The 26,753-nt window shown below is 38.8% G+C and overlaps 1 protein-coding gene across 2 annotated transcripts; it reads right to left on the bottom strand.

Moving 5' to 3' along the window:
• Positions 1–1,747: 1,747 nt before the first annotated feature.
• On the bottom strand, positions 1,748–6,359 carry LOC107778959 (putative protein phosphatase 2C 46). Of its 2 annotated transcripts, XM_075247156.1 has the most exons (6): positions 6,063–6,359; positions 5,668–5,794; positions 5,055–5,508; positions 4,149–4,516; positions 2,728–2,964; positions 1,748–2,370 (listed from the first exon to the last, which is right to left on the bottom strand). In XM_075247156.1, exons 3-6 carry the CDS (start codon positions 5,377–5,379, stop codon positions 2,113–2,115), a joined length of 1,188 nt encoding a protein of 395 aa, XP_075103257.1. In that variant the 5' UTR covers positions 5,380–5,508; positions 5,668–5,794; positions 6,063–6,359; the 3' UTR covers positions 1,748–2,112. The 2 variants fall into 2 exon arrangements, with proteins under 2 accessions (XP_075103257.1, XP_016454775.1); XM_016599289.2 differs by lacking the exon at positions 5,668–5,794.
• Positions 6,360–26,753: the final 20,394 nt, after the last annotated feature.

The following is a 26,753-nucleotide window of genomic DNA, read 5'->3' as shown; positions in this document are numbered from 1 at the left end:
TCACATGCATCTGAAGTCAATGCTAGCATTCCAACATTGCTACCTCGCTCGAATTCAACTTCCAAACCTTCACAAGTGACTTGTAGTTTTCCACAGTGTAAGGGATGTTGTTCCTCATGATGGCTTATTTGAACTTTTCCATATAAATTTATTGTAAATTTTGTGAAATGGCCATCAGCAAGATTATTTATAATGGTGTCGACAATCCAATTTTCATAACTTTTAGGCAAAGCTCCAAAAGCTGCATCAACGAAGTTTTGACCTTTCTCATCTTGATAAAACTTAGGAGAAACATTACTTTTCCAAAGAATTGTATCATTGTAGGTAATCTTGGCATCAAAGTCATCATAGAAGAAAGTATAATCATTGTTAGGGTTCTTGACTAAGAATGTAAGTTTCCAACTCTCAGGATTGTCCAAGGATGAAGGTGGCGGGGTACTTAACATAGAAAAGAGTGAAGGGGAGACATATGTAATACGAAACTTAGGGTTTTGGACTTCTTTAATAGCCCTAGGGTCTTGGACTTCTTTAGTAGTCCTAGGGAAGTATAAATACAAAGCTAGTACGACACCCAATGCTATAAATAGTAGTCCAATCAGTATGCCCAACGCCAGATTGCACCAAGAATTTTCGGCCGAATCAACTATTTTAATATTATCGGCAGATTTTTCCATTTCTTAAGAAAGGTAGAATAATACGAGAGAAAAGGTTAGAAAATGAATTGCAGGTAGCAAATTTGTGATGGAAATTAACGTTGGTATTGTGGGTTTATATAGATGGTACCACGGCCAAATCCAACTTGAAAAAGGATTTACGCTTTTCAATCCAAATTGGAGTTGGAAAAGGAGTAGTAACAACTAATTACAAGTGTAACGTTTTTGTGTCCGCGTTTCTGTAGATTGCAAGCAAAGTTGAAAATAATATATAGATTAATAATAATTGCAGGTTTTCCCTTTCCGTTTTAAACCAAAAAATGGAGTTCGTTCTCAGCAAATTCTCTTGTTTTTCACACCCTCAAAATGTATTTCTTTTTTGATAAATTATTATATTCTATTGGGACCCATGTAATTAACTAGTTTGATACTAGTAGGTGAATGTAGTAATCAACATAGCCAACCTGTATATAGAACTCTCTATACAGCTTATTTCGACTATTGCTAATGAATATTAAAATGCGAAAAGGTCTAAATTTACCCTGTACTATTGAAAATAGTTTATATTTACCGTCCGTTATACTTTCAGTCTAAACTTAACCCAACCGTCAGCAAAGTAATAAAAAATACCCCTATTTCTAATAGAGAGTTAATTTGCCATGGTGAATCTCTGTTAGAAATAGGGGTATTTTTGATTACTTGACGTTATAGGTAAATTTAGACAGAAAGTATAACTGAGGATAAATATAAACTATTTCCAATAGTACAAGGATATATTTGAACCTTTTCTCTATTAAAAATTAAGAATCTCGAACAGTTCACCACAAAACCCAAGGGCAGCCGAGTTTATCGTCTATACATTCTCAGAGTAAAAGAATTAGGTCGCGTAAAAGATAACTACACGTAATCATCTATGAGCAGTGAAATTAGTAATCGAAAAATAACACGTTACCTGCTGCTATAACAGGCTGAAATATACTAATAGTGTAAATATTATAACAGGCTGAAATATACTAATAGTGTAAATATTTTTTAGGCAGTCGGTGTATATAAGTTAAATCCAAATCTAAAACCAACCCATCATTCCAACAGCATTCAGAAATAGACCGTTAAAGACTAATTAAAGGCATAAAAACATTTACAGCGGCCAGGTCACATAATTTACAAAATCCAAATAAAATAAAGCAAAAAGAGGGATAAATTTCAGGAAGTAATATAAGCCTAAGGAATTACTACACGTGATAACTCGAGTGATAATTGTGTAAATCACTTTTTTCAAGTCCCTTGTGCATAGGAACTAAATCTGTATTAATCTCAGTTAAACTAAGGTGTACATTAAAAATAAAAATAAAAAAAAAATTGTAGGCCTGCTGTTATGTTCCCAGAAGTTACCTGGTATTCACAAGAAAAAGTTACAACATCATTTGGAAGAGGAAGAGCTTCGTCGAGTAGGACCAACTTAAGTTGGAGTGGTGAAAGGAGCGAGTGTGTTTCGAGGCAGAGTTATGCCGCCACCTTTCACTGACACGTTAGGAGCCTTCGCGGAGTTACTAGCCCTGCTCACGAGATCTGAGTCAAGGAATACAACTACAACTGAAATGTCATCATGAAAATGTCGACGGACTCCACGATCAATTTTCTTCAAGTCTGAGTACCTCATCTCCCTTTTCTTTGCTGCTTCTTGCAATGCAGTTTTCACTAACCTTTTAGCAATCCCCTGCAAAGTCGAAAAAACAGACGTTTAAGTTTAGTTACGATGTTTTTCTTTTGTGGTCGACATATATTGCTCTGCATCGAATCTATGTTGAGTAAACAAATTCAAAATTTTATGTGCGACCACTTCTGAGGCGGCGATATTAGTCTTCTAATTATGACGCAATGGCTGCAGATTTAAAAAAAAGGAAATTTGTTGTCTTTCTTATTTGGGGGGGGGGGGGTGGCGCTCTAATAGAACTAATAGCTTCCACTGATTTCAGAAAATCCTGAATTTTTCATGAAAATACCTTCTCGCCTGTAGGTAAAATCGACGAATAGCTAAGAAAATGACACGAGAATGTTCGAAGGGATATCTTACATTGCGTGGGTGATTCTGTACGATGTCAACAGCTTCTTGGTTACTTAGGTGTTCCCAGAGACCATCCGAGGCAAATATAATAAACTGATCTTGAGGCTGCAAAGGGTGCACCAAAATAGCAGGATCTGCGCTTAATATGGGCCTTCTAATCGGTTCACGGAGACGAAACTTAGCATACAAAGGTTCCCTGTTGAATTCAGCTTTCTTTAAGTACACATCACCAATGGATCTTGAAATCTGCAAGATAAAGTATAAAGATAATCTCAGAAAAGCAGATTATGAGCCATGCAAAAAAGCCATCATAAATGAACTCACAGACGAAAGTATTATCTTTCATTAATGGCAATATATCTATGTTTCCAAACTGCTTATAAACATGCGCAATCATAGCATATGGAATGCCTTAAGAGAACTAAATTAATTTAGCGGTGCCCCAAAAAACAATGAAAAAATGGCAGCCCGGTGTACTAAGCTCCCGCAATGCGCGGGGTTCGGGAAGGGCCGTACTACGAGGGTCTATTGTACACAGCCTTACCCTGCATTTCAGCAAGAAACTATTTCCACGGCTTGAACATGTGACCTCCTGGTCACATGGCAGCAACTTTATCAGTTACGCCAAGGCTCCCCTTCCCAAAAAACAATGAAGTACTTATTCTAAGGTACACTGAGAATGTTTAAGAAAGTGTTATACAACACATCACCTCTTTAAGAAATCGAAGGTTTGCATTTTGACCATCCGAATATAATGCTGACATTCAAAAAATAGAGCTTTACCGTTCACTAGACATTTAAATCTATGATTTGGATAGAAAGACTACCACAGTTCAAATCAAGGGCAGTAGATCACGCTCCTGACAAGTGGGTGCATTTTTTGAAATTCAGAGGATACATAATTTATAGTAGTATTTACCAAAAGCTAAGAAGAGTAACAAAACCGGAGGACCATTTCAAACACTGGAAAAGAGTTATCATCATATGCACCTCTTAAATGGAAGGAGTCGCAACAAAACATTGGATCAGATACTCTACATGAGAAACAAAAGACATGGAACTTGACGATCCCCCTTTTGTACTAGTGCTTCGGTTATCGGGGGCATAATAGGGCTAAATACTGCTAAAATTTTGAAAATGACTTAAAGTAGCAACTTTTGAATACTATTTCATCAATACAGTAGGCAATGCGAAGGCTAGTATTATAGTAAACTTCTCTTCTAAAGAATTCCAGCGAAGTAGTGAAGAATCCCCACAACAACCACAAAGGAGTATATAGAATTATGTAACCATCACAAACTTGAATTAAAGTTTAATAGGAAACAAAATTTGTTTTGCAGTTGAAAGAACACTGTCAGAAAAGTACCAATAATACGTTGAGCTGGGAAAACATACACAGAAACTGCTTAGGAATGCAAAGGAGATGTTACCTGTATAATGCCCTTCACACGCCAGACGTTGTGCTTTAAAACTACAATTTGTGAGTCATCTGGATGCAAAGACTGCATCTCCTGCCTTACGGATTCAATACTCGCATTGTGTTCTGCGGACAGCTGAACAGAAAGAATCTCTCCAGTTGCCTTGACAAGTCTCCCCAAGACTGCTCGAGAATCGCCAAGGTTGGCAATATATAATGTGCCGCTGCAGATAACTCCAACAAGGCAGCAAGATCCAACAGCAGCAATCTGTGGTTTCACAGGCCATTGCTTTGTCACAACAGAGAGGAAACCATCTTCCGTTGCTTGAAATGCCTTCCGGATCACCTCCACAGACATAGATTGCTGCTCAGATGTAAACCCTGCATCCGAACAAAGCGGTTGAATGACAACCTGGAGGCCTAAAAATCATACAAATATAGTCCATGGAAGTCTACATATTAACTTCACCAAAAAAGAGCTACTTTACTGCTAAGGTACATATAATCACGACTTTTTATTACTTGACTATGGTCCATAAAAGCTAATACATTGCTAACACTTAGATTCCTCAAAAATCAAAATACATCTAACTTCTAAGACAAGTTTTATTAGTAAGAAGGAAATTAGATTTAACTCCCCTCATCATGAACCATCAAAATAGTATTCCCTTCGTCCCAATTTATGTGTCATATTTTCCTTTTTAGTCTGTCCAAAAAGAATGTCATATCTTGAGATATTTATAACCACACAAATATCTATGGCTTACGGCTTTTTTCAGAACACAAGTTTCAAAAGTCTTCCTTTCTTTCTTAAACTCCGTGTCAAGTGAAACACTGCCACATAAATTGGGACGGAGGGAGTGCTTATTATACCCCCTGAAACCGAAATGATCAAAGGAATTGATTCATAAGAACTTACTCTTGAGATGCTGAAAGAGGTGATCATTGATGAATCTTGAAGTCTCAGGGCCACCGTGCCCATCGTAAATTCCAACAAAGGTACCATACGGCCCAGAATCATGCAAGCCGAGGCACCCGGATTCAACTTGGCTCTGATCTTCCAATAGATTATTAGCTTGAACTACAGCCATAGAGAAGTCTCCATTAAAATGTTGCCCTGTATCCTTATACCATAGCAGCCCATCTTGACGTCCACTGCCGGCATCTGAGCCAGTTGTATGAACGTGTCGATTTGCCCTTGGCTGAAAACAAGCCCTTAACAAGTTCATTAACCCAGATAACATACCTCATCTCCTCTAAACCACCATCCAATCTCTCCAAATCTAACACAACACTTGTTAAACCTTGGGTTCTAGTAAATCCTCAACTTTGCATATGTTCCTCCTCAGAGCAGTAATATGTTTTCTACAAGTCTATAACAATATAATCATCAACAAAAGTAAGCTGAAGAAAAGAATATAATTGGCAAGAAAAACACAATACAACAACAACAACAACAACAACAACAAGAACAAAACCACTGAAATAACACATGTGTGGTTTGGAGAGTGTAATGTGTAAGCAGACCTTACCTCTAAGGCCCTAACTTATGAAAGAAGAGAGTATGTTTCTGATAGAAACTCGGCCCAAGAACAACACAATCTTAAAAGCAAATGCACGTCAAGAAGCAACCTTTACTTTGATACCTAGCTGAGAATACTATCAAATAAAGGTACAAGGTATCAAATATGAAAATTCAATTCTACTTCTACTTAAAAAGCAAACACACAACCAAGAAAGTGCAAAAAAAGGGGAAAATTCAACATGAATAAAAAAAGGGTCAGCTTCACTTTTTCAACAAAGAACTGTATGGTCAGCTAGTTTGCATCCAGAAGGTAAAACTTTTACAAAGATAAAGAAAATTGACATTAGAGAAATATATGGGAAAATAAGTTCTTGAAAAAAGGAGGGGAAAAAAAGAACTGACCTTTACAGTGGAAAATAGAATAAGATCTGAAAGTGAAAGAGAGTTAGATCTGTGGATCCATCAAATCAAAGTAAAACTAAATTGGGGTTTTGATTAATCTTTTATTGTTTGTTTTTTTCTCAAAGGATGAAGATCATGATGAAGTGAGGGAAGAAAATACATAGAAAGAGAGAAAGTGAAAAGGAGTGATCAATTTAGAGTGTTAGCTACTTATTTGTTTCTCAGAAGACAAAAGCCTAATATAAACCAACAATGGAGAAAGAGCTTGAAGCCAGCAAAGCAGAGGACCAGCTTTGGGCTCCACCACACCCCCCCTAGTTTTGAGGATAGAGAGAGAAAATCTAGAGAGAAGAAAGTAGCAAAAGACACTTCACAAGAGTCAATGAGTTTTTCCTGGATATAATATTACTTGGAATTTCCAAGAAATATCCTCATATCAGGCAAAACCTTGGCTGGTTATCAGAATATTAAAACAACATTTATTTATCCATATAAAGTACTCTATCATGTGTTTTCTTTTTTCTTTTGGTGGTGGAGGTGGAGTGACTCTCTCTCTCTCTTTTGTTTGTCACTCCGTACTCAGTAATTAATTGAAATTTTAATTAATTTAAATTTTCGTCACATAAAACTTATTAAAAGCAGAAATAGAGCTTAAAGTTTAATTATGGATATGGTGGAGTAATTTTTACTCAAACAATATATATAAATAAAAAATGTATTACTTATGTACAAAAATTAAAGATAAAACCCAATTATTTACACTTGATGAGAGAAGCGTCCTCAATCAAAAGAGTTCCATCCCACAACTCAAAGTCGTCTTTAGCTAAAGGTGGAAAGATCCAAATTCTTACCTATTTCACCACAACTTTGGTGGTGGATGTTTCTCTCTTGAATGTGTACAAGTATTTATTTTAAGTTTGTTTCGTTTGTTCATTATTCTTTTGCCTTCAAATACTGGATGTGTAATAATATTCTAAACTTACCGACTTAAATCTTAAGATTTATTTCTCAATAAAATCTTAGTGAATTAAAAAAGTCATATCAAACACACCGATTTCATTTTTTTTGTGAAAATAGTATGGGGTAGCCAGTTTCGGATTTGTAATCAAAAAATAGCCGGCACTTACAAATTTATTATGGAGCTCATGTGTATAAATTTTCAGCATATTATGAAATTCCAGCACATTATGCTGGAATCTCATATGTAAAAAATTTGAACCCCAGCATATTATGCTGGAATTTTGATTATTTTGAAATTGTGGTTATTTTTCAATTACCAATTTTAAATCAGACTATTTCTGATTTTTTCCTAACTAATCTGGATTTCAGATTAAATTAAAAAATACGTAGTTGACTTTTAATGAATATTAGTTTTAATAATTTACGTTTAGTATAAGATGAGAATAGAGGATGTGATTACTCAGTGTGGCATGAAATGGGGAAGTTTTTGTCACAATACTTCTATTAAATGGTAAAGTTGTTGAATATTTCTAGTTTTTTTGTTTATTTAACCATTTAAAATGCGTAAGAACAATTATGAGTAGTTGAAAGTTGAAACATAGATGTTTTGTTATTTTTGTGCGTGTTTTGATGACATAACACAAAATGCAAATGATGGGAAAACAATTAGCAGTATTTAGATAAAAAGACTTTTTGACTTACCAATTGAGGACATGTAATAGGACTATTTTCCGTTTACAATCTTAAACTATGACGGAGAGAAAAGGTACACCCTTAAACATCGGACATACGGTCATAAAATATGATGAAATTTGCGAGGGAAACTATTGTTTATCCGAAAAATCGGATAACGTTAAATTTATAAGGATACGTAATAGATGGTTCTAAGGATACATAAATTCCTTTGATACAAAGATAACAATACAAGTATTTTGACTATGAGAATGGGAATGATGAATAGAAAGAATGAATAGGATGAAGTAAGACAAGCACAAGGAGATATCTTTGTATATAAGAAAAGATCTTTTGTTCCAATCTATTCAATATGTTCATAGCTTACAAGGATCCCCTCTTTTATAATAGAGGGTCATTACATTATTTATAACAAAATAATAAAATAAAGCATATAGTGGAGGACCCATGATGATTTGTCTCTTCCTCGATTCCCGCTAAGATTATCTCTCTTGGTGCGGTTGTAACAGCTCATGTCCGTGAGCTCGATACTGGCTCGAACTCGATACTAGCTCGAACTCGTCACTGGGTCGGACCTTCGGTCTTGGCTTGAGTTCGACCTTCGGGATGGGCGTGGCGCATTTCCGACCTCAAAGCAATGCCTTGCAAATCGATTTGGTCACGGGCTCGATAAGATTATCGAGCCAACTCTGGCAGCCTTCGGACTCGAGGCTCGTTTGTACCGTCTTCGGAGCTTACTCCCAAAATCCTACTCCGATTTCTTACCACTCGATCTCGATCGAACGTAGGAAAGCCGAAATCTATTTTGACCGTATACAGATAGTCCCCTCGATTCTCATGAAGGATGTGGTGAGAATCGATATGATTTTCGACGGTACGATCGGGTAACAAGCTGACGTTTTAACAGGGATCGATTATGACGTATGTGATAGTTGTCACATCGATTTAGTCTTTCAAGGTTTTTAATGCATGTCAGACGGTGGTCGGCCACCTCTGATATCGAACCGTCATGATGCGAGCGTATAAATAACCCCTTCTTTTATCCTTTACTACTTTTACATCTTCTACCTTCCAAATTTCCCAAATCCCTTTTTGTACTCTCCAACTTACCAGTAATTCTGTGATTTCTTTCTGCAGAAGCCCCCTTTTAATTCTACCAAATTTTTGCCACTTTTCTCTATTCCTTACTTCTTAATTCAAAAATGGCGAAAATGTCACAAGCCATCCCTCAGAAAGAGAAAGCTTTATCTTCACAGTGTGCCGCCGATGATACGCCGGTAGAACCACGGCATGAGGAGTGTGTTCCTGGGGGGTGCGTCCTTTCTTCTGATTTCAAAGTCGACAAAGGCTCATTGGTCCCGGGTCGATGTGAACCGGTATCGAGGTATATATATTCGATAACCGAGAAGCACCTCCAACAGCTAAAGAAGGATTGCAATTGGGATAAAAAAGAAATAATGATTCCTTCTTCTGACGAAGATATCACTTCGCACGTGAGAGGGTTTTTGAATGTGTATTCTTACCCTTTCACGTTGGGTCCCCTCGATTCCGTTATCATTGATTTCTGTCGTCAATACCAAATTACCCTAGGCCAAGTCCACCAATCTTTTTGGTGGATCGTTATCTTAATCCGATATTTCGTGAGCAAAATCGAGGGGATGCCGTTCACCCTCGACCATCTTATCCGATTATACTGTCCTCGACTTTTTCGAGGAGGGTTAATAAAACTTCAACGTCGGGCTTCTAAGGCTCTGTTCTCGAGTATTGATGAGGACAGGGACCGGGGCTGGATGAGCAGGTTCATTCGAGTAAGGACTTCGAACCTGATTCCGACTGAAAATATGCCCTTTTCCCGAGGAGTGGAATATGAAACGTAAGTGTAATCTTGATGTTACTTCTACTTTGTTTTTTCATTTCTTCTCTCATCGACACTCCTCTTTTTATGATGTAGCGATTCCTTGGATGCCGGAGCAGTTCCCGATCTCAAGAACTGGGTACGAGCTCTTGTTTCGACCTCCACATACGCCGAGCGTTCATGGCGTAATTTGTCAAAGGGTCGGTGGGAGGCCAAAAATTATGGTAAGCCCATTTTTCGTGTTCTTCGAACGAGTTGGTTTTCAAATATCTTATTAAAATTTCCCATATGCAGGATTGGGTAAGGATGCAGTTTTGAGGCCTTTGTCCAATAAGGAAGAAATCTTGGCCCCTGTCCAAATACCGGCGAAGGGAAACAAAAGGAAAAGAGCCCCTGTTTCCGAAGACCCAAAATCGAAGAAGAGGATGGCTCGCAAGCCGAACAAGGATGCCATTCCTTTGAGCTCGGAATCAGTTATGCGCCTAAGGGATGAAGATGAAGAATAAGAAGAAGAAGAAAATGATGGGTTAGCGCTGGCGGCCCGAACGAAGAAAACCAGTGATGCCCCATTGACAGCTGGACCGATGATGCTCCACGAGGCTCCACCTCGTCCTGAGGGTATGCTGGAGAAAGATTTGGGTAGAGTCTCCGAATTATCGGAGATCGAAGACATAGTTCATCGGAGCCAACGAGCAGGGGATATGACCGAAGGGGCCCTCGAATCCCTTCGAACCGAAGAGAATGCTCTAGGTGATTCATTTGGGGCAGAAGCAATCGAAGATTCGCCTACTTTTCCCCTTTTTTTTGCTAAGGTGATTCGGGAAGCCCAAGCTCTGGGGTCCCTCGATCTAGACAGGCCTCACGATGGAGAGGATCCCTTTCGTGACCTGTTTACCGGTATCGAGGACGTTGCTGGTACTGGTGATGAATCGGACCTTTTTCACGGGGTGCGGCAGGCTTTGAATCATGTAAGCTTTTAAAACTATTTTGTTGGTACTACCTTTATGTTTTACTTTTCGTTAACTTCGTTTCTTGTTTCTTTGTAGGCAGCAGCAGTTCATCGAGAAGCATGTTCTCGGTCCAAAAACGAGTTGCGTCGATATGAAGTCGACCTTCAACGGGTTACTGATGAGAGGAATTCCCTAAGACTTCTCTTAGGGCAGAGGGACGAGGAAATAAAAGACCTCCGAGATGAGTTGGCCAAGGCTTACCGAGATAAGACCGATTTATCTGAGCAGGTAATGATACTTTTGAAAACCTATGGGTTTGATACTGGAATGGTGGCTAACTTTTCGGTCTCACAGCTGCAGCAAAAAATTGAGATGATCGGGAAGCTTCGTGAGGAGGTTGACGTAATAAAAACGGAGTCTTTGCAGTGGAAGGAAGGTATGGATCGTTTTGCTGCAGAAAAAGAAACTGCTTGAGCCCAGTTATCATCGGCCGAAGCCCAACTTCAGAAAATAAAGGAAAAAGGCTCGGTTCAGGCAGGAAGGATAGAGGAGCTTGAGGCTCGGTTGGCCTCTGTACTTGCCAAGGTCAAAACTGATACCGAAAAGGCAAAGGCCGATGCAGATGCACTCATGGCCGTCTATCGGGCCGATGCTGAAGCTGCCCAGGTCCAAGTAAGAGAGGCAGCCGAATCCGCCGATATTCGAGCACATCAGGTTGCCGAACTAGCAAAGTGCCGATCCCGAAGTGAAACCCTCGAGGAGATCCATGCTGGTGGTTTCGACCTCGCTGAAGAAATAAAAAGGGCCAAAGAGCTCGAAGCCGATGCTGAAGCTTTAGTTTCAGATGGCGATGATGATGATGATGATGATGATGATGATGATGATGTGATGGGGGCAAGAGCGGATCCGAGAATGGGGGGGGGGGGAGGGGTCTGATAAAGAAGAGACCGCTCCCGACGATCAGGAAATTTAGTCCTTAGTTTTTTCGTTGTAATCGACCATGTAGATAATTTTTTATATTGATAATTCTGCCGACTTGCTTCTGTTTCGTGAAGACTTTTATTCACGCCTTTATGAATATTTTCACAAGGATCTAAATAACTTTAATCAAATTTGGACTTCGTAGTCTCTATGATGTGGCTTTTAGGCTTACTAGCTGAGTCAACGATTCGAACTCGAAGAAATATAGCCCGTAGGCGTGATGGTTGAGTGAGTGCCTGCTCGAACTTGAAATGAAAGTAGCCCGTAGACTTATTGAAAATGATTCGAACTCGAAGTAATGTAGCCCGTAGGCTTATTGAAAATGATTCAAACTCGAAGTAATGTAGCCCGTAGGCTTAATTGGTCGAGTTCGAACTCGAAATAAAAGTAGCCCGTAGGCTTAGTCGTCGAGTGGATGATCTGAACTCGAAGAAATATAGCCCGTAGGCGTGATAGTTGAGTGAGTGCTTGCTCGAACTCGAAATAAAAGTAGCATGTAGGCTTAGTTTAATAGTCGAGTGAAATGATTCGAACTCGAAGTAATATAGCCCGTAGGCTTAATAGTCGAGTGAAATGATTCAAACTCGAAATAATGTAGCCCGTAGGATTAATAGTCGAGTGAAATGATTCGAACTCAAAGTAATGTATCCCATAGGCTTAATAGTCGAGTAAAATGATTCGAACTCAAAATAATGTAGCATGTAGGCTTAATAGTCGAGTGAAATGATTCGAACTCGAAATAATGTAGCCCGTAGGCTTAATAGTCGAGTGAAATGATTCGAACTCGAAATAATGTAGCCCGTAGGCTTAATAGTCAAGTGAAATGATTCGAACTCGAAACAATGTAGCCCGTAGGTTTAATAGTCGAGTGAAATGATTCGAACTCGAAATAATGCAGCCCGTATGCTTAATAGTCAAGTGAAATGATTCGAACTCGAAGTAATGTAGCCCGTAGGCTTAATAGTCGAGTGAAATGATTCAAACTCGAAATAATGTAGCCCGTAGGCTTAATAGTCGAGTGAAATGATTCGAACTCGAAGTAATGTAGCCCGTAGGCTTAATAGTCGAATTTAACTTAATTCTGTTTGCATAATAAATTTTCAAATAGAGAAATTTTCCTTGGATATAAGATGTCGGTAAAGAAGAGAACTTTCTTTGCAAGTCATTACACATGTGTTCATGTTTCGCGCCTGGGTTCGGGCCAATCTACATGAGCATGGTTCGTTTCAACCATTTGGCTCTTATAATTTTTCCTATTGGAACCCTGTTGTTGTGAAATAACTCTCTTGCATCTGAACTCGATGTATTTGAGGGCCTAATGCCCCCTCAGTATTTGAGGTCGATTGTAAAAAGGCCTCGGATATTGTTGTAAGTACAGCACGATCAATGGTTGCCTCATTAAAAACCTTGCCGAAAAACCCATTTGGGATAAAACCGATCTAAGGGAAAAAGAGTGCAACGCGTGCTTTCAAGCGAAATATCCATCTTAGCTCTTGTTCGGACTTCTGCAGAGGTCAGTTTTGAAATGTAAATGAATATGGAAAGGTCGTACCTTAGCAGTAGTATCGTTTTAGATATGATACATTCCAGCTGCTTGATAGCAGTTTGCCGTTTATAATGCCGAGCCTGTACGATCCCTTTCCTACGTTCTCGAGCACCTGATATGGTCCTTCCCAATTTGGTCCTAGTTTTTCTTCATTTGGATTTCGGGTATTGATGGTGACTTTTCTTAACACTAAGTCCCCGGGCTTGAAATGGCGGAGCTTGGTTCTTCGATTATAATATCTTTCGATTCGCTACTTTTGGGCGGCCAATTGGACGAGAGCAGCTTCTCATCTTTCGTCCGATAATTCGAGGCTGGTATTCATAGCTTCGTTATTTGATTCTTCCATCGTGAATCGAAATCTGGTACTGGGTTCACCAACTTCGACTGGTATCAATGCTTCGGACCTATATACTAAGGAGAATGAGGTCGCCCCCGTACTGGATTTTGATGTCGTCCGATATGCCCAAAGGACTTAGGGCAGGATTTCTCTCCATTTTCCTTTAGCGTCGTTCAACCTCTTCTTTAGGTTTTGAATGATAGTTTTGTTCGTTGATTCGGCCTGTCCGTTCCCACTGGGGTGGTATGGCGTTGATAGTATCCTTCTTATTTTGTGATCTTCAAAGAATTTTGTTACTTTGCTACCAAAGAATTGTTTCCCATTGTCATATACTATTTCGGCGGGTATCCCGAATCGGCATACGATATGATCCCAAATAAAGTCTATAACTTCTTTCTCTCTTATTTTCTCGAACGCCTGCGCTTCAACCCATTTAGAAAAATAGTCAGTCATAAATAAAATAAATTTGGCTTTACCTGGGATCGATGGCAGAAGGCCGACGATATCCATTCCCCATTTCATGAACGGTCATGGGGATAGGACTGAGTGAAGTTTCTCTCTGGGTTTATGGATCATTGGCGCAAACCTTTGACATTTGTCACATTTACTAACAAATTCCTTCGCATCTTTGCCCATATCGATCCAATAATACCCTGCTCTGATTATTTTTCGAACTAATGCATCGGCACGGGAGTGATTCCCACAGGTGCCCTCGTGCACTTCCCGTAGGATATAATCGGTATCTCCCGGACCCAAGCACACTGCCAACGGTCCATCGAATGTCCTTCGATATAGCGTTCCATCCGGAGCCAACGTGAATCGAGCAGCTTTAGTCCGTAGGGCCCTAGAATCTTTAGGGTCCAGTGGGAGCTTTCCGCTCTTTAAGTATTCAATATACTTATTTCTCCAATCCCAGGTTAAGCTTGTAGAATTTATCTCGGCGTGACCTTCTTCGATTACCGATCTCGAAAGTTGAACGACAGTCCCTGAGCTCAAGTCATCTATCTCGACCGACGATCCCAAATTCACAAGTACATCGACTTTATTATTTTGTTCTCGTGGAACATGCCGCAGAATCCATTGTTTGAAACGGTGCAAAGTGACAAGCAGTTTATCTAAATACTTTTGCATTCTACCTTCTCAAACTTCGAAGGTTTTGTTTACCTGACTCACCACCAGTAAAGAGTCACAATTAGCTTCAATGACTTCTGCTCCCAAGCTTTTAGCTAGCTCGAGACCTGCAATCATGGCTTCATACTCGGCCTCGTTGTTGGTCAACCTGGTAGTTTTAATAGATTGCCTAATAGCATTACCCGTGGGTGATTTCAAAACCATGTCTAGCCCGGACCCCTTTACATTCGAAGCTCCGTCCTTTAAAAGGGTCCATGCCCCCGATGATGTACCCGATTTCAACAGGAGTTCTTTTTCGACTTCAGGTACGAGGGCTGGCGTGAAATCAGCCACGAAGTCTGATAAAATTTGAGACTTGATGGCCGTACGAGGTTGATATTCGATATCGTACCCACTGAGTTCGACGGCCTATTTGGCCAATCGGCCTGATAGCTCAGGTTTGTGCAAGATATTACGAAGCGGGTAAGTGGTTAATACGCATATGGGATGACATTGAAAGTACGGTCTTAACTTTCTAGAGGCGCTTATCAGTGCAAGTGCCAATTTTTCTAGGTGCGGATATCTAGTTTCCGCTTCTCCTAAGGTTCGACTCATATAATAAACGGGGAATTGCGTACCTTGCTCTTCTCGAACTAGGACACCGCTTACGGTGATTTCTGATACTACCAAGTACAAGCAAATTTTTTCGTCTGTTTTTGGAGTGTGAAGTAGTGGTGGGCTTGACAGATATCGTTTTAGATCCCTTAATGCTTGTTGGCACTCCGGGGTCCAAGCAAAATTGTTTTTCTTTTTGAGTAGAGAGAAAAATTTGTGATTTCGATCAGATGATCTCGAAATGAACCGGCTTAAGGCTGTAATCCGACCCGTTAGCCTTTGTACGGCTTTCACGCTGTCCACAACGACGATGTCTTCGATGGCCTTAATTTTATCGGGGTTAATATCGATTCCCTGATTTGACACATGAAGCCGAGGAACATGCCCGAACCGACCCCGAAAGCACATTTTTCGAGGTTGAGTTTCATGTTGTATTTCCTCAAGATTTCGAACGTTTCCTACAAATGGGTCAAATGGTCCTCTGTGCGCAGAGATTTAACTAGCATGTCATCAATATAAACTTCCATTGATTTTTCTATTTGTTCTTCGAACATTTTATTTACTAGGCGTTGGTAAGTAGCCCCTGCATTTTTTAGCCCGAAGAGCATCACATTATAGCAATACGTTCCATATTTGGTGACAAATGAAGTCTTTTCCTGGTCCTCCGGGTTTATCTGGATTTGATTATACCCGGAATAGGCATCGAGAAAAGTGAGGATCTCATGGCCGGCCGTGGCATCGATCGTGCGATCGATGTTGGGCAGCGGAAAGGAATCTTTGGGGCATGCTTTGTTCAAATCCTTATAGTCTACACACATTCTAAGTTTATTCCCTTTTTTAGGCACTACAACTATGTTGGCTAACCATTCGGGATATTTCACCTCCCGAATGGACCCTATCTTGAGAAGCTTGGTTACCTCGTCCTTTATGAATGCGTGCTTTCCCTCGGACTGGGCACTTCTCTTTTGCTTAACCGGTCTAAACCTAGGGTCCAAGCTTAGCCGATGCGTCATTATGTCCAGTGGGATCCCTGTTATATCTAAATGGGACCGGGCAAAAACAATCGATGTTATCAATAAGAAATTGAATAAGTTTCTTCCTGAGTTCGGGGCTTAACCCCGTTCCCAAGTATACCTTTCGCTCGGGCCAGTTCTCAATTAGTGTGACTTGCTCTAGTTCCTCGATTGTTGATTTGGTGGCGTCGGAGTCATCGGGAATCATGAAAGATCGAGGGACCTTTTGATCATCCTCTTCTTCGATCTTCTGGTTATCTGGCTGGGTCGAAGCCGATGTCTGTGATTGCTATTTGGTGTCCCGTTCTCCTTTTGAGTCCGATCCCTTTATCGATGAAGGCGAGGACATTGATTTTGCTTCCTCGATGGCGAACATTTCCTTTACGGCCGGTTGTTCTCCGTACACCGCTTTGACACCTCTCGATGTCAGGAATTTGAGGGCCTGGTGTAGGGTCGAAGGTACAGCTCTCATATCGCCTTCGATCACATGAAACTTTGTTTCCTGGATAGTTCCGTCCACGTTTATTGGTAGGATTATCTCGCCTTTGGTGGTTTCACATGCCATATTAAATCCGTTTAGAACCAGAGTTACGGGTACGATCTGGTCCTGTAGGCCGAGCTGTTCTACGACCTTCAATCTGATGATGTTGGCCGAACTACCTGGATCGATTAACACACGCTTAATTTTAGTTTTATTCATGAGTACGGATATTACCAGTGCATCGTTATGAGGTTGGATGACTCCTTCTGCATCTTCATCATCGAAGGACAAAGTCCCCATGGGTGCGTAATCTTGAGTCTGAGATCTCTTTTCCCTAACAATCGATGTTTTAGTGCGTTTAAGCACTGGCCCATGAGGGGTATCAACGCCGCCGATGATCGTGTGAATGACATGATGCGGTTCTTCTTGCTTGTTTTGCTTGCCGAAATCCCTGTTTTTAAAATGGTTCTTCGCTCTATCACTCAGAAATTCCCGAAGGTGCCCTTTGTTAAATAAGCGGGCTACTTCCTCTCTTAGTTGCCTGCAATCTTCCGTTCTGTGGCCATGGGTGCCATGATATTCGCACATTTGATTGGGATTCCTTTGGGAAGGATCGTTCTACATGGGTCGAGGCCATTTAGTGTCTTTGATGCGTCCGATAGCCGACACGATGGCGGATGCACCAACGCTGAAGTTATATTCTGATAATCGAGGTGCTTCTATAGGATCGGCATATTTATCAAAGCCGCTCTTGCTCATAAGTCCCCCGGAATTTTGCCCTCGATTAATCCTTCGATTGTTCCGAACTGTATTGCATGCTGAACCATTGTTTACCCGATCTGCGACGTATGGTTGATATCGGTCTCTATTCGACCTTTGTTCTCTGTCGATCTCCCTTTGGTTTTTAGTAGCTGTCCTGTTCTGATGCACGGGTCCATACTGAGCTCCCAACTGATCATCCTCGACCCTGATTTTTGATTGGTATCGATTGTGTATATCTGCCCAAGTTATTATTGGATACTCGATCAAATTTTGTTTCAGCCGACGTGATGTTGTCGAACTTAGCTCGTTCAACCCTTGGGTGAAAGCTTGTATGGCCCAATCGTTTGTGACCGGTGGAAATTCCATGCGTTCCATTTGAAATCGGGATACGAATTCCCTCAGCATTTCATTACCCCTTTGCTTTACTTTGAAGAGGTCTGATTTCCTTATTGCAACCTTTATGGCACCAGCATGTGCCTTTACGAATGAATCTGCTAACATGGCAAAGGAATCGATGGAATTTGGTGGTAAATTATGATACCAGATCATTGCTCCCTTCGAGAGGGTCTTCCCAAGCTTTTTTAACAACACGGATTCGATCTCATCATCCTCCAAATCGTTATCTTTGATGGCACATGTGTAAGAGGTGACATGTTCGTTAGGATCGGTCATACCGTTATATTTAGGAATTTCGGGCATACGGAATTTTTTGGGGATTGGTTTTGGGGCTGCACTCAAGGGAAAAGGCTTTTGTATGAATTTTTTTTGAATCAAGCCCTTTTATCATTAGTGGAGCCCCCGGGATTTGATCGACCCTGGCATTGTATGTTTCCACTCTCTTGTCGTTGACTTCGACTCATTTTGTGAGTTCCTCGAGCAATTTAGTAATTTCGGGAGTGGTTCCCGATTCTTGCTCGTTTGATTTCACTATGGCGGGCCCCGTTCTGGGAGTGATTTCTCGAAGCGGATTGGAATCCGGCCTGCTTTGTATGCGAGTTTGGCTCTGTAACTGAGCTATCGCTACTTGTTGGGCTTGTAGCATCTCAAAGATCATACGTAAGCTGGCCCCAATTTTCCCCGCGTTATGGGTGTCTCGGGCTACGGATCGAGTACCGCCCTGAATGCTTCTTTCCGGTTCGAAACGCTGATTCGCCTCTAGAGCTATTTGTGAGTTGACATCCAATGGTACTTCGGCTCGAATTTCGGGCACTTCGATTCGAGCCTCAGTGCCATCGTTAAGTGGCCTTCCGGCCCCGGGTGTCAAGTTGTTGGTTTCATCTTGAAGGCCGGCTTCGTGGTCGATAGGTAAAGCTATTGCTGATTTGAAGTTGTAAGCTGGTATGTACTGTAGATTTATATCAAACGATCACCATTATCCTTAGCCCCACGGTGGACGCCAAACTGTTTACCCGAAAAATCGGATAACGTTAAATTTACGTATGGTTCTAAGGATACGTAAATTCCTTTGATACAAAAATAACAATACAAATATTTGGCTATGAGAATGGGAATGATGAACAGAATGAATGAATAAGATGAAGTAAGACAAGCACAAGGAGATATCTTTGTATATAAGAAAAGATCTTTTGTTCCAATCTATTTAATATGTCCATAGCTTACAAGGATCCCCTCTTTTATAATAGAGGGTCATTACATTATTTATAACAAAATAATAAAATAAAGCATATAGTGGAGGACCCATGATGATTTGTCTCTAGATTCTCTCCCTTAGTGCGGTCTCTTGGTGCGGTTGTAACGGCTCTTGTCCCTGAGCTTGATACTGCCTCGAACTCGATACTGGCTCGAACTCGTCACTGGGTCGGACCTTCGGTCTTGGCTTGAGTTCGACCTTCGGGATGGGCGTGGCGCATTTCCGACCTTGAAGCAATGCCTTGCAGATCGATTTGGTCACGGGCTCGATAAGATTATCGAGCCGACTCTGGCAGCCTTCGGACTCGAGGCTCGTTTGTACCGTCTTCGGAGCTTACTCCCAAAATCCTACTCCGGTTTCTTACCACTCGATCTCGATCGAACGTAGGAAAGCCGAAATCTATTTTGACCGTATATAACTATGTAAGGATAATTTTTAGGGAAATTACTAGTTATGTCAATCCATAAGTAAGTTAGTACAAAAATTAGTCAATTCATAAAATATTATCAATATTAGTTAATTAGCTATTTGTACCAAAAAAATATCAAATTTTTACTTTCTTTTGAGTGTGTTGTTGAAATAGATTGGATACATCTTAAAAAGTTTAAATCTCAGTTTTGGGATAATTTGGTAGAATTTTGAGGCAGAAGATGAACATAAAAAAATAATATGTGTATTACACTACATATCATTTGTGTCATATTTGTATTAAATATGTATCACATGTATATTCATGTCTACATGTGTGTGGGATACATGTATCAAATGTATATTCTTTGCGTGTGATTCTTGGAGAGAAAGAATACTTATTTATTTGTGTTTGTGTTTGGCTAGTTTTGGTAAGTCTATAATTAATGGCTAGATGTTGATAAGTTATCACTTATTTGGGACATTTCTGTAGATTCCCTGATTTTAATTGTGCATCTAAATAACTATACAAGGAAAGTATATTAGCTTAAATCCTTATATATTTCCTTTTATGGAGCAGTTGGTTTTTCTTCACAAAGGTTGGAGGATATTGGATGGTGTATAGTACTTCTTCAATGTTCAATCTCATTTAATATGACAATATTATCACTTGAGGAGTCAAAATATTATTTTGTGATTATAATTTTTTAAAATACTTTTAGTTATAGAAATTTTGTATTTTATATTATATAATTTCTTTGAAGGTATATTTATTTCGAAAGAACCTTAATTAATCACTCTTATCATGTCAAATTTATATATTTTCATCCTCGTTGAAATCGATCGTTTCTGGAAGGGAGACTGTAATTTTTGAGAGGAGGTGTGTATTGGGCTAAGTCAGTGAAAATACACTTTTAACATAATGAAATATTATTGTTTGTTTGAGTCAAGTGATCACACTATTTCCTAAAATGTCTCACACTTTTAATTGACTTTCAATATAGATGAATTTTCAGAAATAACTATTGTTTAGTGACTATTAATTTTCTATAGCTACCATATACATAATTACTTCCTATAACTATTATTAAGTTGTTACGGTAGTGTATTCATTGTATTTACAATGTTGTATTCAAGAATACAGCAACAAAAAGTGCCTAAAAATCAGGGTAGTCCAGATGTACACTCATGTATTCACATGTATTCGCCTCATCTATTCATGAATACATCAGGAAAAAGCGTCTAAAATCAGGGCAGTCCAGTTATACATGCATGTACGTGCATGTATTCACGATATGTATTCATGAATACAACAATAAAAATCGCCTAAAATCAGGGCAGTCCAGTTGTACGCGCATGTATTCACATGTATTCGCGCCATGTATTCATGAATATAGTAACGACAATCAACTTAAAAATAGGTATGTCCAACTGTCTAATAATGGAAATAATATTAATTAGCGTGATACACTCCTAATATAACTCAACAAAATCAATTATAACATGCCTCATTATCAACCCAATTAATTAGAATGATTTTTCAGTTCTATATAACTTTTGTATTTAGTATGTTTTAATTTATTTTTTACTGTTGCATTCATTAGATTCAATGTTTGTATTTACTGTATTCGCTATTTTATATACAGTGTATTCAAATGTATTTGTATTAACAATATTTTAGTTATTCCTAATACATGTTATTACTGTTATATTCAGTATATTCCATTGGTTGTATTCACTATATTTTTATTTGTATTTATTATTTTCCTGTATTTCACTGTATTTTAAAATTAAATGTATTCACTGTTTATATTTTATTCTATTTTAATGTTTGTATTCAGTGTATTTCAATATTTATATCTTGTATTCATGCATGAATACATATGCATTCAGCTGTATTAAAAAAATACAAACTTTCAAAATATATAAATACAAGCAAAAAAATATATTTATGCAAAAATACAATTTATTTAAGTGAATTTGTACAGAATACAATGTATTTGTATCATTGTATGCGACTAAATAGCAAAGAAGAGAAGAAAGTTCGTCAGAGATGGCGTTTTTCGGACAAGTAAAATATTGTATACATTATATTAAAACAAAAAATGGAGATGAATAAAAACCCTGGCCCTCGAATCTTCTCCGGCGTAAAAAATATTGTAGTATTCGTGTAGAGAAATCCATTGCAATATCCGGTGTAGAAGAAAGCCGCAGTGGGCCTCTTGTTTCAAAGTTGTTGAATCAGCCATTGAAGAGGGAATTTGAAGTTTTCTGCTGAAAATCAAACAATGGTGAAGATTTTTTTTAAAAAAGAAGAAGCTTGAACTGACCAAAAACCCAAAAACTTTAACACTTACCACGAGTTTTTGGAGCAAAAACATTGAAAGTGAGAGAGAATCGTGCTTCAAAAATTACGAATACAATCTTGTTGTGACTGTGAGAGAGAGAGATCGTGGAGAGAGAAAGAAGAAATATTTTGGAGAATAACCGAAAGATTGAGAGAGAAAAATGGTACATAACGTATTTAATGCCTTAATGGTAGTGTATACCATAAATACCTATTTTGATATAAAAAATAAATGATAGTTATAGAAAATAATATTTTAAAAGAATATTGATTTATAATAAATAGGGTATAAACCTTTGCTGTAAGAGGTAAAATAAGAGATTTTGATTCATGGCCTAAACAGCATAGGGATGGGAAGCTTTTTTTGTTTGCAACAAATTAGAGGTGCGCTTTCCATCTAATTGGCTTGTCAATCAATAAGCAGACTTAGCGGGCATTTGGACATAAGAATTGTAAAATTCTAAAATAGTGAATTTTTTTTTTTAAGTTAAAATGATATTTGAAATTTAGAGTTGTGTTTTAATATGAATATAATTTTGTGTTTGACTCTAAATTATGCATATTGCAATTTGATTGGTGTTACTTTTTCCAACTCTTTTTTAGCCAAATTGATTAAATTTGAACCACTTTAATTTCTGCTTTTCTTCAATCTTCAGTTTCTTACTTCGTAGGAACCAGAGCACTCCATTATATATGTGAGTATTAGTTAAAATTGCAGCATAGTGAAGAGAGTAATATCTTTTCAGTACCTCTAGTTAATTTTCAAATAACTCCTAAAATGCAAACAAAAGAAAAAATTATACACTATCAGCCTATAAAACTTAAACTCCTTACAAACAAAGTCAATAGTTTGTCAAATAAAGGTTTAATTGAGGGATTAAAGTTGAGTTAAGGGCTGGGCTATCCCAAGGAAAATTATGGTTTAGTCATCTCCTTAAGCAATAAATATCCAGTATTATTACATTAGCATTTTGTACAAGTTATTTCAGAAAGAGGACCATTACGACTTTACTTTGAACACATGCATACAATTCGTTTTTGTTTAGGTCTCGAGTGATCAACATCTTATTCTTATATTTTGGTATAAAAAAAAAACTTATCCTTGTGCAAATGCAAAACTGTTATGAAAATAATTATAATCTGGATATCCATTTATTACTCCGCTATAGATAATCTTCCTGAAAAAGATTATCCGTTTGGTACTCTATTGAAGTTTATCTACAAGCAGCCGATGCAGGCAGGTTGCAAGCAACTTAATAAAACGATTTGCAGCAGCTTCTTATTAAACAGGCAGGTTGCAAGCAGCTCAAGCATACAACTTACAAGCAGCTTAAGAAAAGCCTTGTAGCTTCTTTCTTTCTTCTATAAATAGAGGAGTTTTCAGTTCATTATATACATCAGTTTGAAGTTGAATAAAAATATCAATCTCTCTCTATACTTGTCTTCGATTTATTTACTTTACACTTTTTATTTTATAACAAAAACATCTTTGTAAACTAATAATAAATGCATATGAAACAGGAAGCTCGAACATGTTTTCGAGTAGACGAGTTCGTCTGTAAGATTAATTCTAGACAAAGTGCCAACCTAAGGCAAAAATGATACTCATATACTAGTAATAGTTTTTTTATAGTATTGGGTGTGTTTGACGAAAAAATATAGATATTAGTTCAAATAATTAAATTTACGTGAACAAAGGTTGATCTTAGCTAACAATAATATCCTTAGATAAGTTTGTTAAAAAAAACTAAATGTCGTGTGAATCTGGTCGGACAGTGGCAATAATATGAAACAAATGTTCTAAAAATCAAGAGCATATAATATAGCATTCACTAATAATGAACAATAATAAATGACATTTAAGTAAATAGGAGGAATGATTCACCCAATAAAGGATGAAATATATAGATGTTCCTCCTGACAATGATGAATGATAGACAAATCCTTGAATATTCGAGTTATTCTCGGATCTGATAAAAAATTATGGACAAGAATCTCAGTGAAAAGGTGGTATTTGTATCTTAGCAATAGAAAGACAAATCTTTTAGTTAAAGTGTATTCTTTATAAGTGAATATCACATCCCCCTATCATTGTCTCTTTTTCTATCTATATGGGACATGTTCCTAAGAAACCCTAATAGTACAAGTGTAGAGAATATCCAATAGAATATTCTCTTTAATATCCTATCTTGAAAACTAGTCGTTACAGCTCTGCCAAACGTACTCGACCTCGACCTCGTCCCTTGTTGACACCTTGACTACGACCCTTATTGACTACGACTCTTGTTGACTCTTCGACCATACACTTTGCTGCTTCTCGGGCCATCTTGACAAACGATGACTTGGGAACTCTTCCCTTAGTATTATCTTGGCTTAAATATTCTAAAAACAGATTTTGATCTATACAGTTAGTCCCTTCGCTTATTGAGGTCGGCTTCAGGCAGGTTCGATGAGCGAATTTTATTCGTCGTGGTCGAAACAATCGAGCGAGTTGTGCAGGTCGTGGTGGTTACAACAAACTGGCAACGCATCCCTACGTCGGCCGCTTATTTCAAACGCTTTGATTTTCCCGGTTGGTTTGTTGGAGTTATGCTGTCCACCAATTAGGATGACGTCATGCGTCATTATGACGCTTATTCCCGATGCAGTGCTTCGTTTCGCGTGCGACCCTTGATCGAACCTGTCGCTTCGATTCCGGTGCCAGGTAGTGATGAATCAATTTCGGTTCTGGTGTCGAGGTTCTTATAAATAGATATGTTAGGGTGTGATTTTGAAGTTTCAAGTTTTTAGTTTCGAAACCCCATATCCCTTTCTTTCTCTTTTCTGGCTTTGTACCTCTCCTCTCTGTTCCAGCGTTTCCCATCGTTCTCAATTCCTCATTGTTTGATACTTCTCTTTATTCTATTAAAATATGTCTAACATACCTTCTGAATCTAGTGAGGGAAGTGAAGTGATCCCTTTAGCGATGGTGCTTCCCCCTCACGAGGAGAATGCTCTTGCCGCCGTCGAGGATGGAAGCTTCCCTTTGGTGGAGGAGATAGTTCCTCGCAACCCTGATACTAGGTCTTATTTCTCCAAATTGCCTGATGCTGACCCTGGAGCCTTTCGGTCAGTGATGACAGAGAAGGAATTGGGAGAGCTCAGGTCTAAGTTCGGCATTCCTAATCACCTCGAATTAATCCGGCTGGGTGGGATACGGTGCAGGTCTACCGTCCTGGGTACTGCGCCTACCCCTTCCAAGTCAGCTATACTCTCCCTCTCCTTCCGCTGGTGGAGGAATTTTATCGTTATTATGGTATTTTCCCAGCTCAGCTCGCGCCGTACATTTACAAACTCATTATGATGCTCACCAAATTTTTCGAGCTGGCCGAGGTCGAACTCACACTTCGGCATTTAATACACCTGTTCGCCCCTAACTTTTATAGGGGGAGAATGTTGAATCTTCTCCACCGAGGAGGCAAGTACTTGGTGGTGAAGATGGATGACAAATCTAACCGCCAATTTTGGTTCAACTTCTTCTACGTCAGAACCGAGGACGTGGTGGCCAACGTCGACGGTTTTCCTGAGGTTTGGAATTGTACTCGTAAGTACCTAGTTTCCTTGTTTGTAGGTATCAGACTTTTCTCCCTTGCTTGGTTTGTGGGCTTTGACCTCTGGTCCTTTACTCGTGCAGCTAAAAACTTGCCTCCTCCTTTGGTCGAAGGCATTTCTGACTGGGTTGGTCGGCTTCTCCCTCTCATCGTGGGGATCCGTGAGTGGCCGGTCTTCTTCAAGAAGTTTGGCCCTGCTCTCCCTTCGGCTGTGATCTCATCCAATTTCACACCTCAATTGAAGGTTATGAAATGATGCAATAATAGTACCCAATAAGAGTCGGGGTCGAATTCCGCAGGAAGCTATAAATGGGAGTTAGTAGTATATATTATAGCATTTGAATTTGAATATCTAAATTTACTCTTCAGCAATATTTAGTTGTTTTGAAATCTAATTTGAACTACGATTGCAATTTGAGAAATGAAACTAGGAGATTGTTTTTGTTGTTTTTCAAATATTGTAAAAAGCCTAGGGCTATGACCTTCACCTATGTTTTTGCCTAATGGGATATAAACTTTAAAATTTATTTTATTAGTCAGGGTGTATTATAGCTATCAACACTCAATTACCCACTCAATACCTTTCAGTTAGAGAGTGATTTTGTCCAATTTGGTTTCTCAAGTCCAAATGGGTATTGAATAAAACGGTTGATAAAAGCTCAAGTCGGGTTGTTACTATCTCTAGGTTCAACCCTTTAATTGGGCTTATAAATCTCTCGATTGACCCAATTTCTTGTTAGCCAATTTTTCCTAGACTAAGTCTCTCTTTCTCAAATAGAGACCAAGTCAAATAGGCATGAACTAATGTTTGCAACCATTAATTCCACAAATAAAAGCAAGAACAAGGCTAAATAATAAACACTCAACCTTACAAACATTAAATTTAAATACCCATTAAGTTTACACACTAGTGAAAATCTAGCTACTCATGCTTGAAATGGAAAAAATAGAAGAAATGAAAATTAAACTCATATTGCTAATTAAAATGATAAAATCTATATTCAAATAGCTCAAAATATGAAAAACTACTAAAAAGAGTAAAAGGAAGCGTCTACTGTAGCAACTGATGTCAAAAGTTGACCTAAAAGTGTGAAACTTATCTATTTATACAGGGCTGGAAATTTTGGACAAAAATGTCCTTTTGGAGGTTCTGCGGTCGCACAATTTCATGTGCGGTCCGCACTTTTCTTCAGCTTGACAGGATTGGAAGTCTGCGGCTGCATAATTCTGAAACGCGACCGCAATGCACTCTTTCTGAGTCTGCAGAATTGTAACTGCGGCCACACCTTGCTCTTCTGTGGTTCGCACAATTGTATCTGCGGCTACACAATTGTTGTGCGGTCCGCACTTCTGGGATACTTGGAATGCATCTTCTCTGAACTTTGCTTCTGG

This window comes from Nicotiana tabacum, chromosome 24 (genome assembly GCF_000715075.1).
Source record: "Nicotiana tabacum cultivar K326 chromosome 24, ASM71507v2, whole genome shotgun sequence".
Taxonomy (NCBI): Eukaryota; Viridiplantae; Streptophyta; class Magnoliopsida; order Solanales; family Solanaceae; genus Nicotiana; species Nicotiana tabacum.
This window is presented reverse-complemented; position numbering and strand designations above follow the sequence as displayed.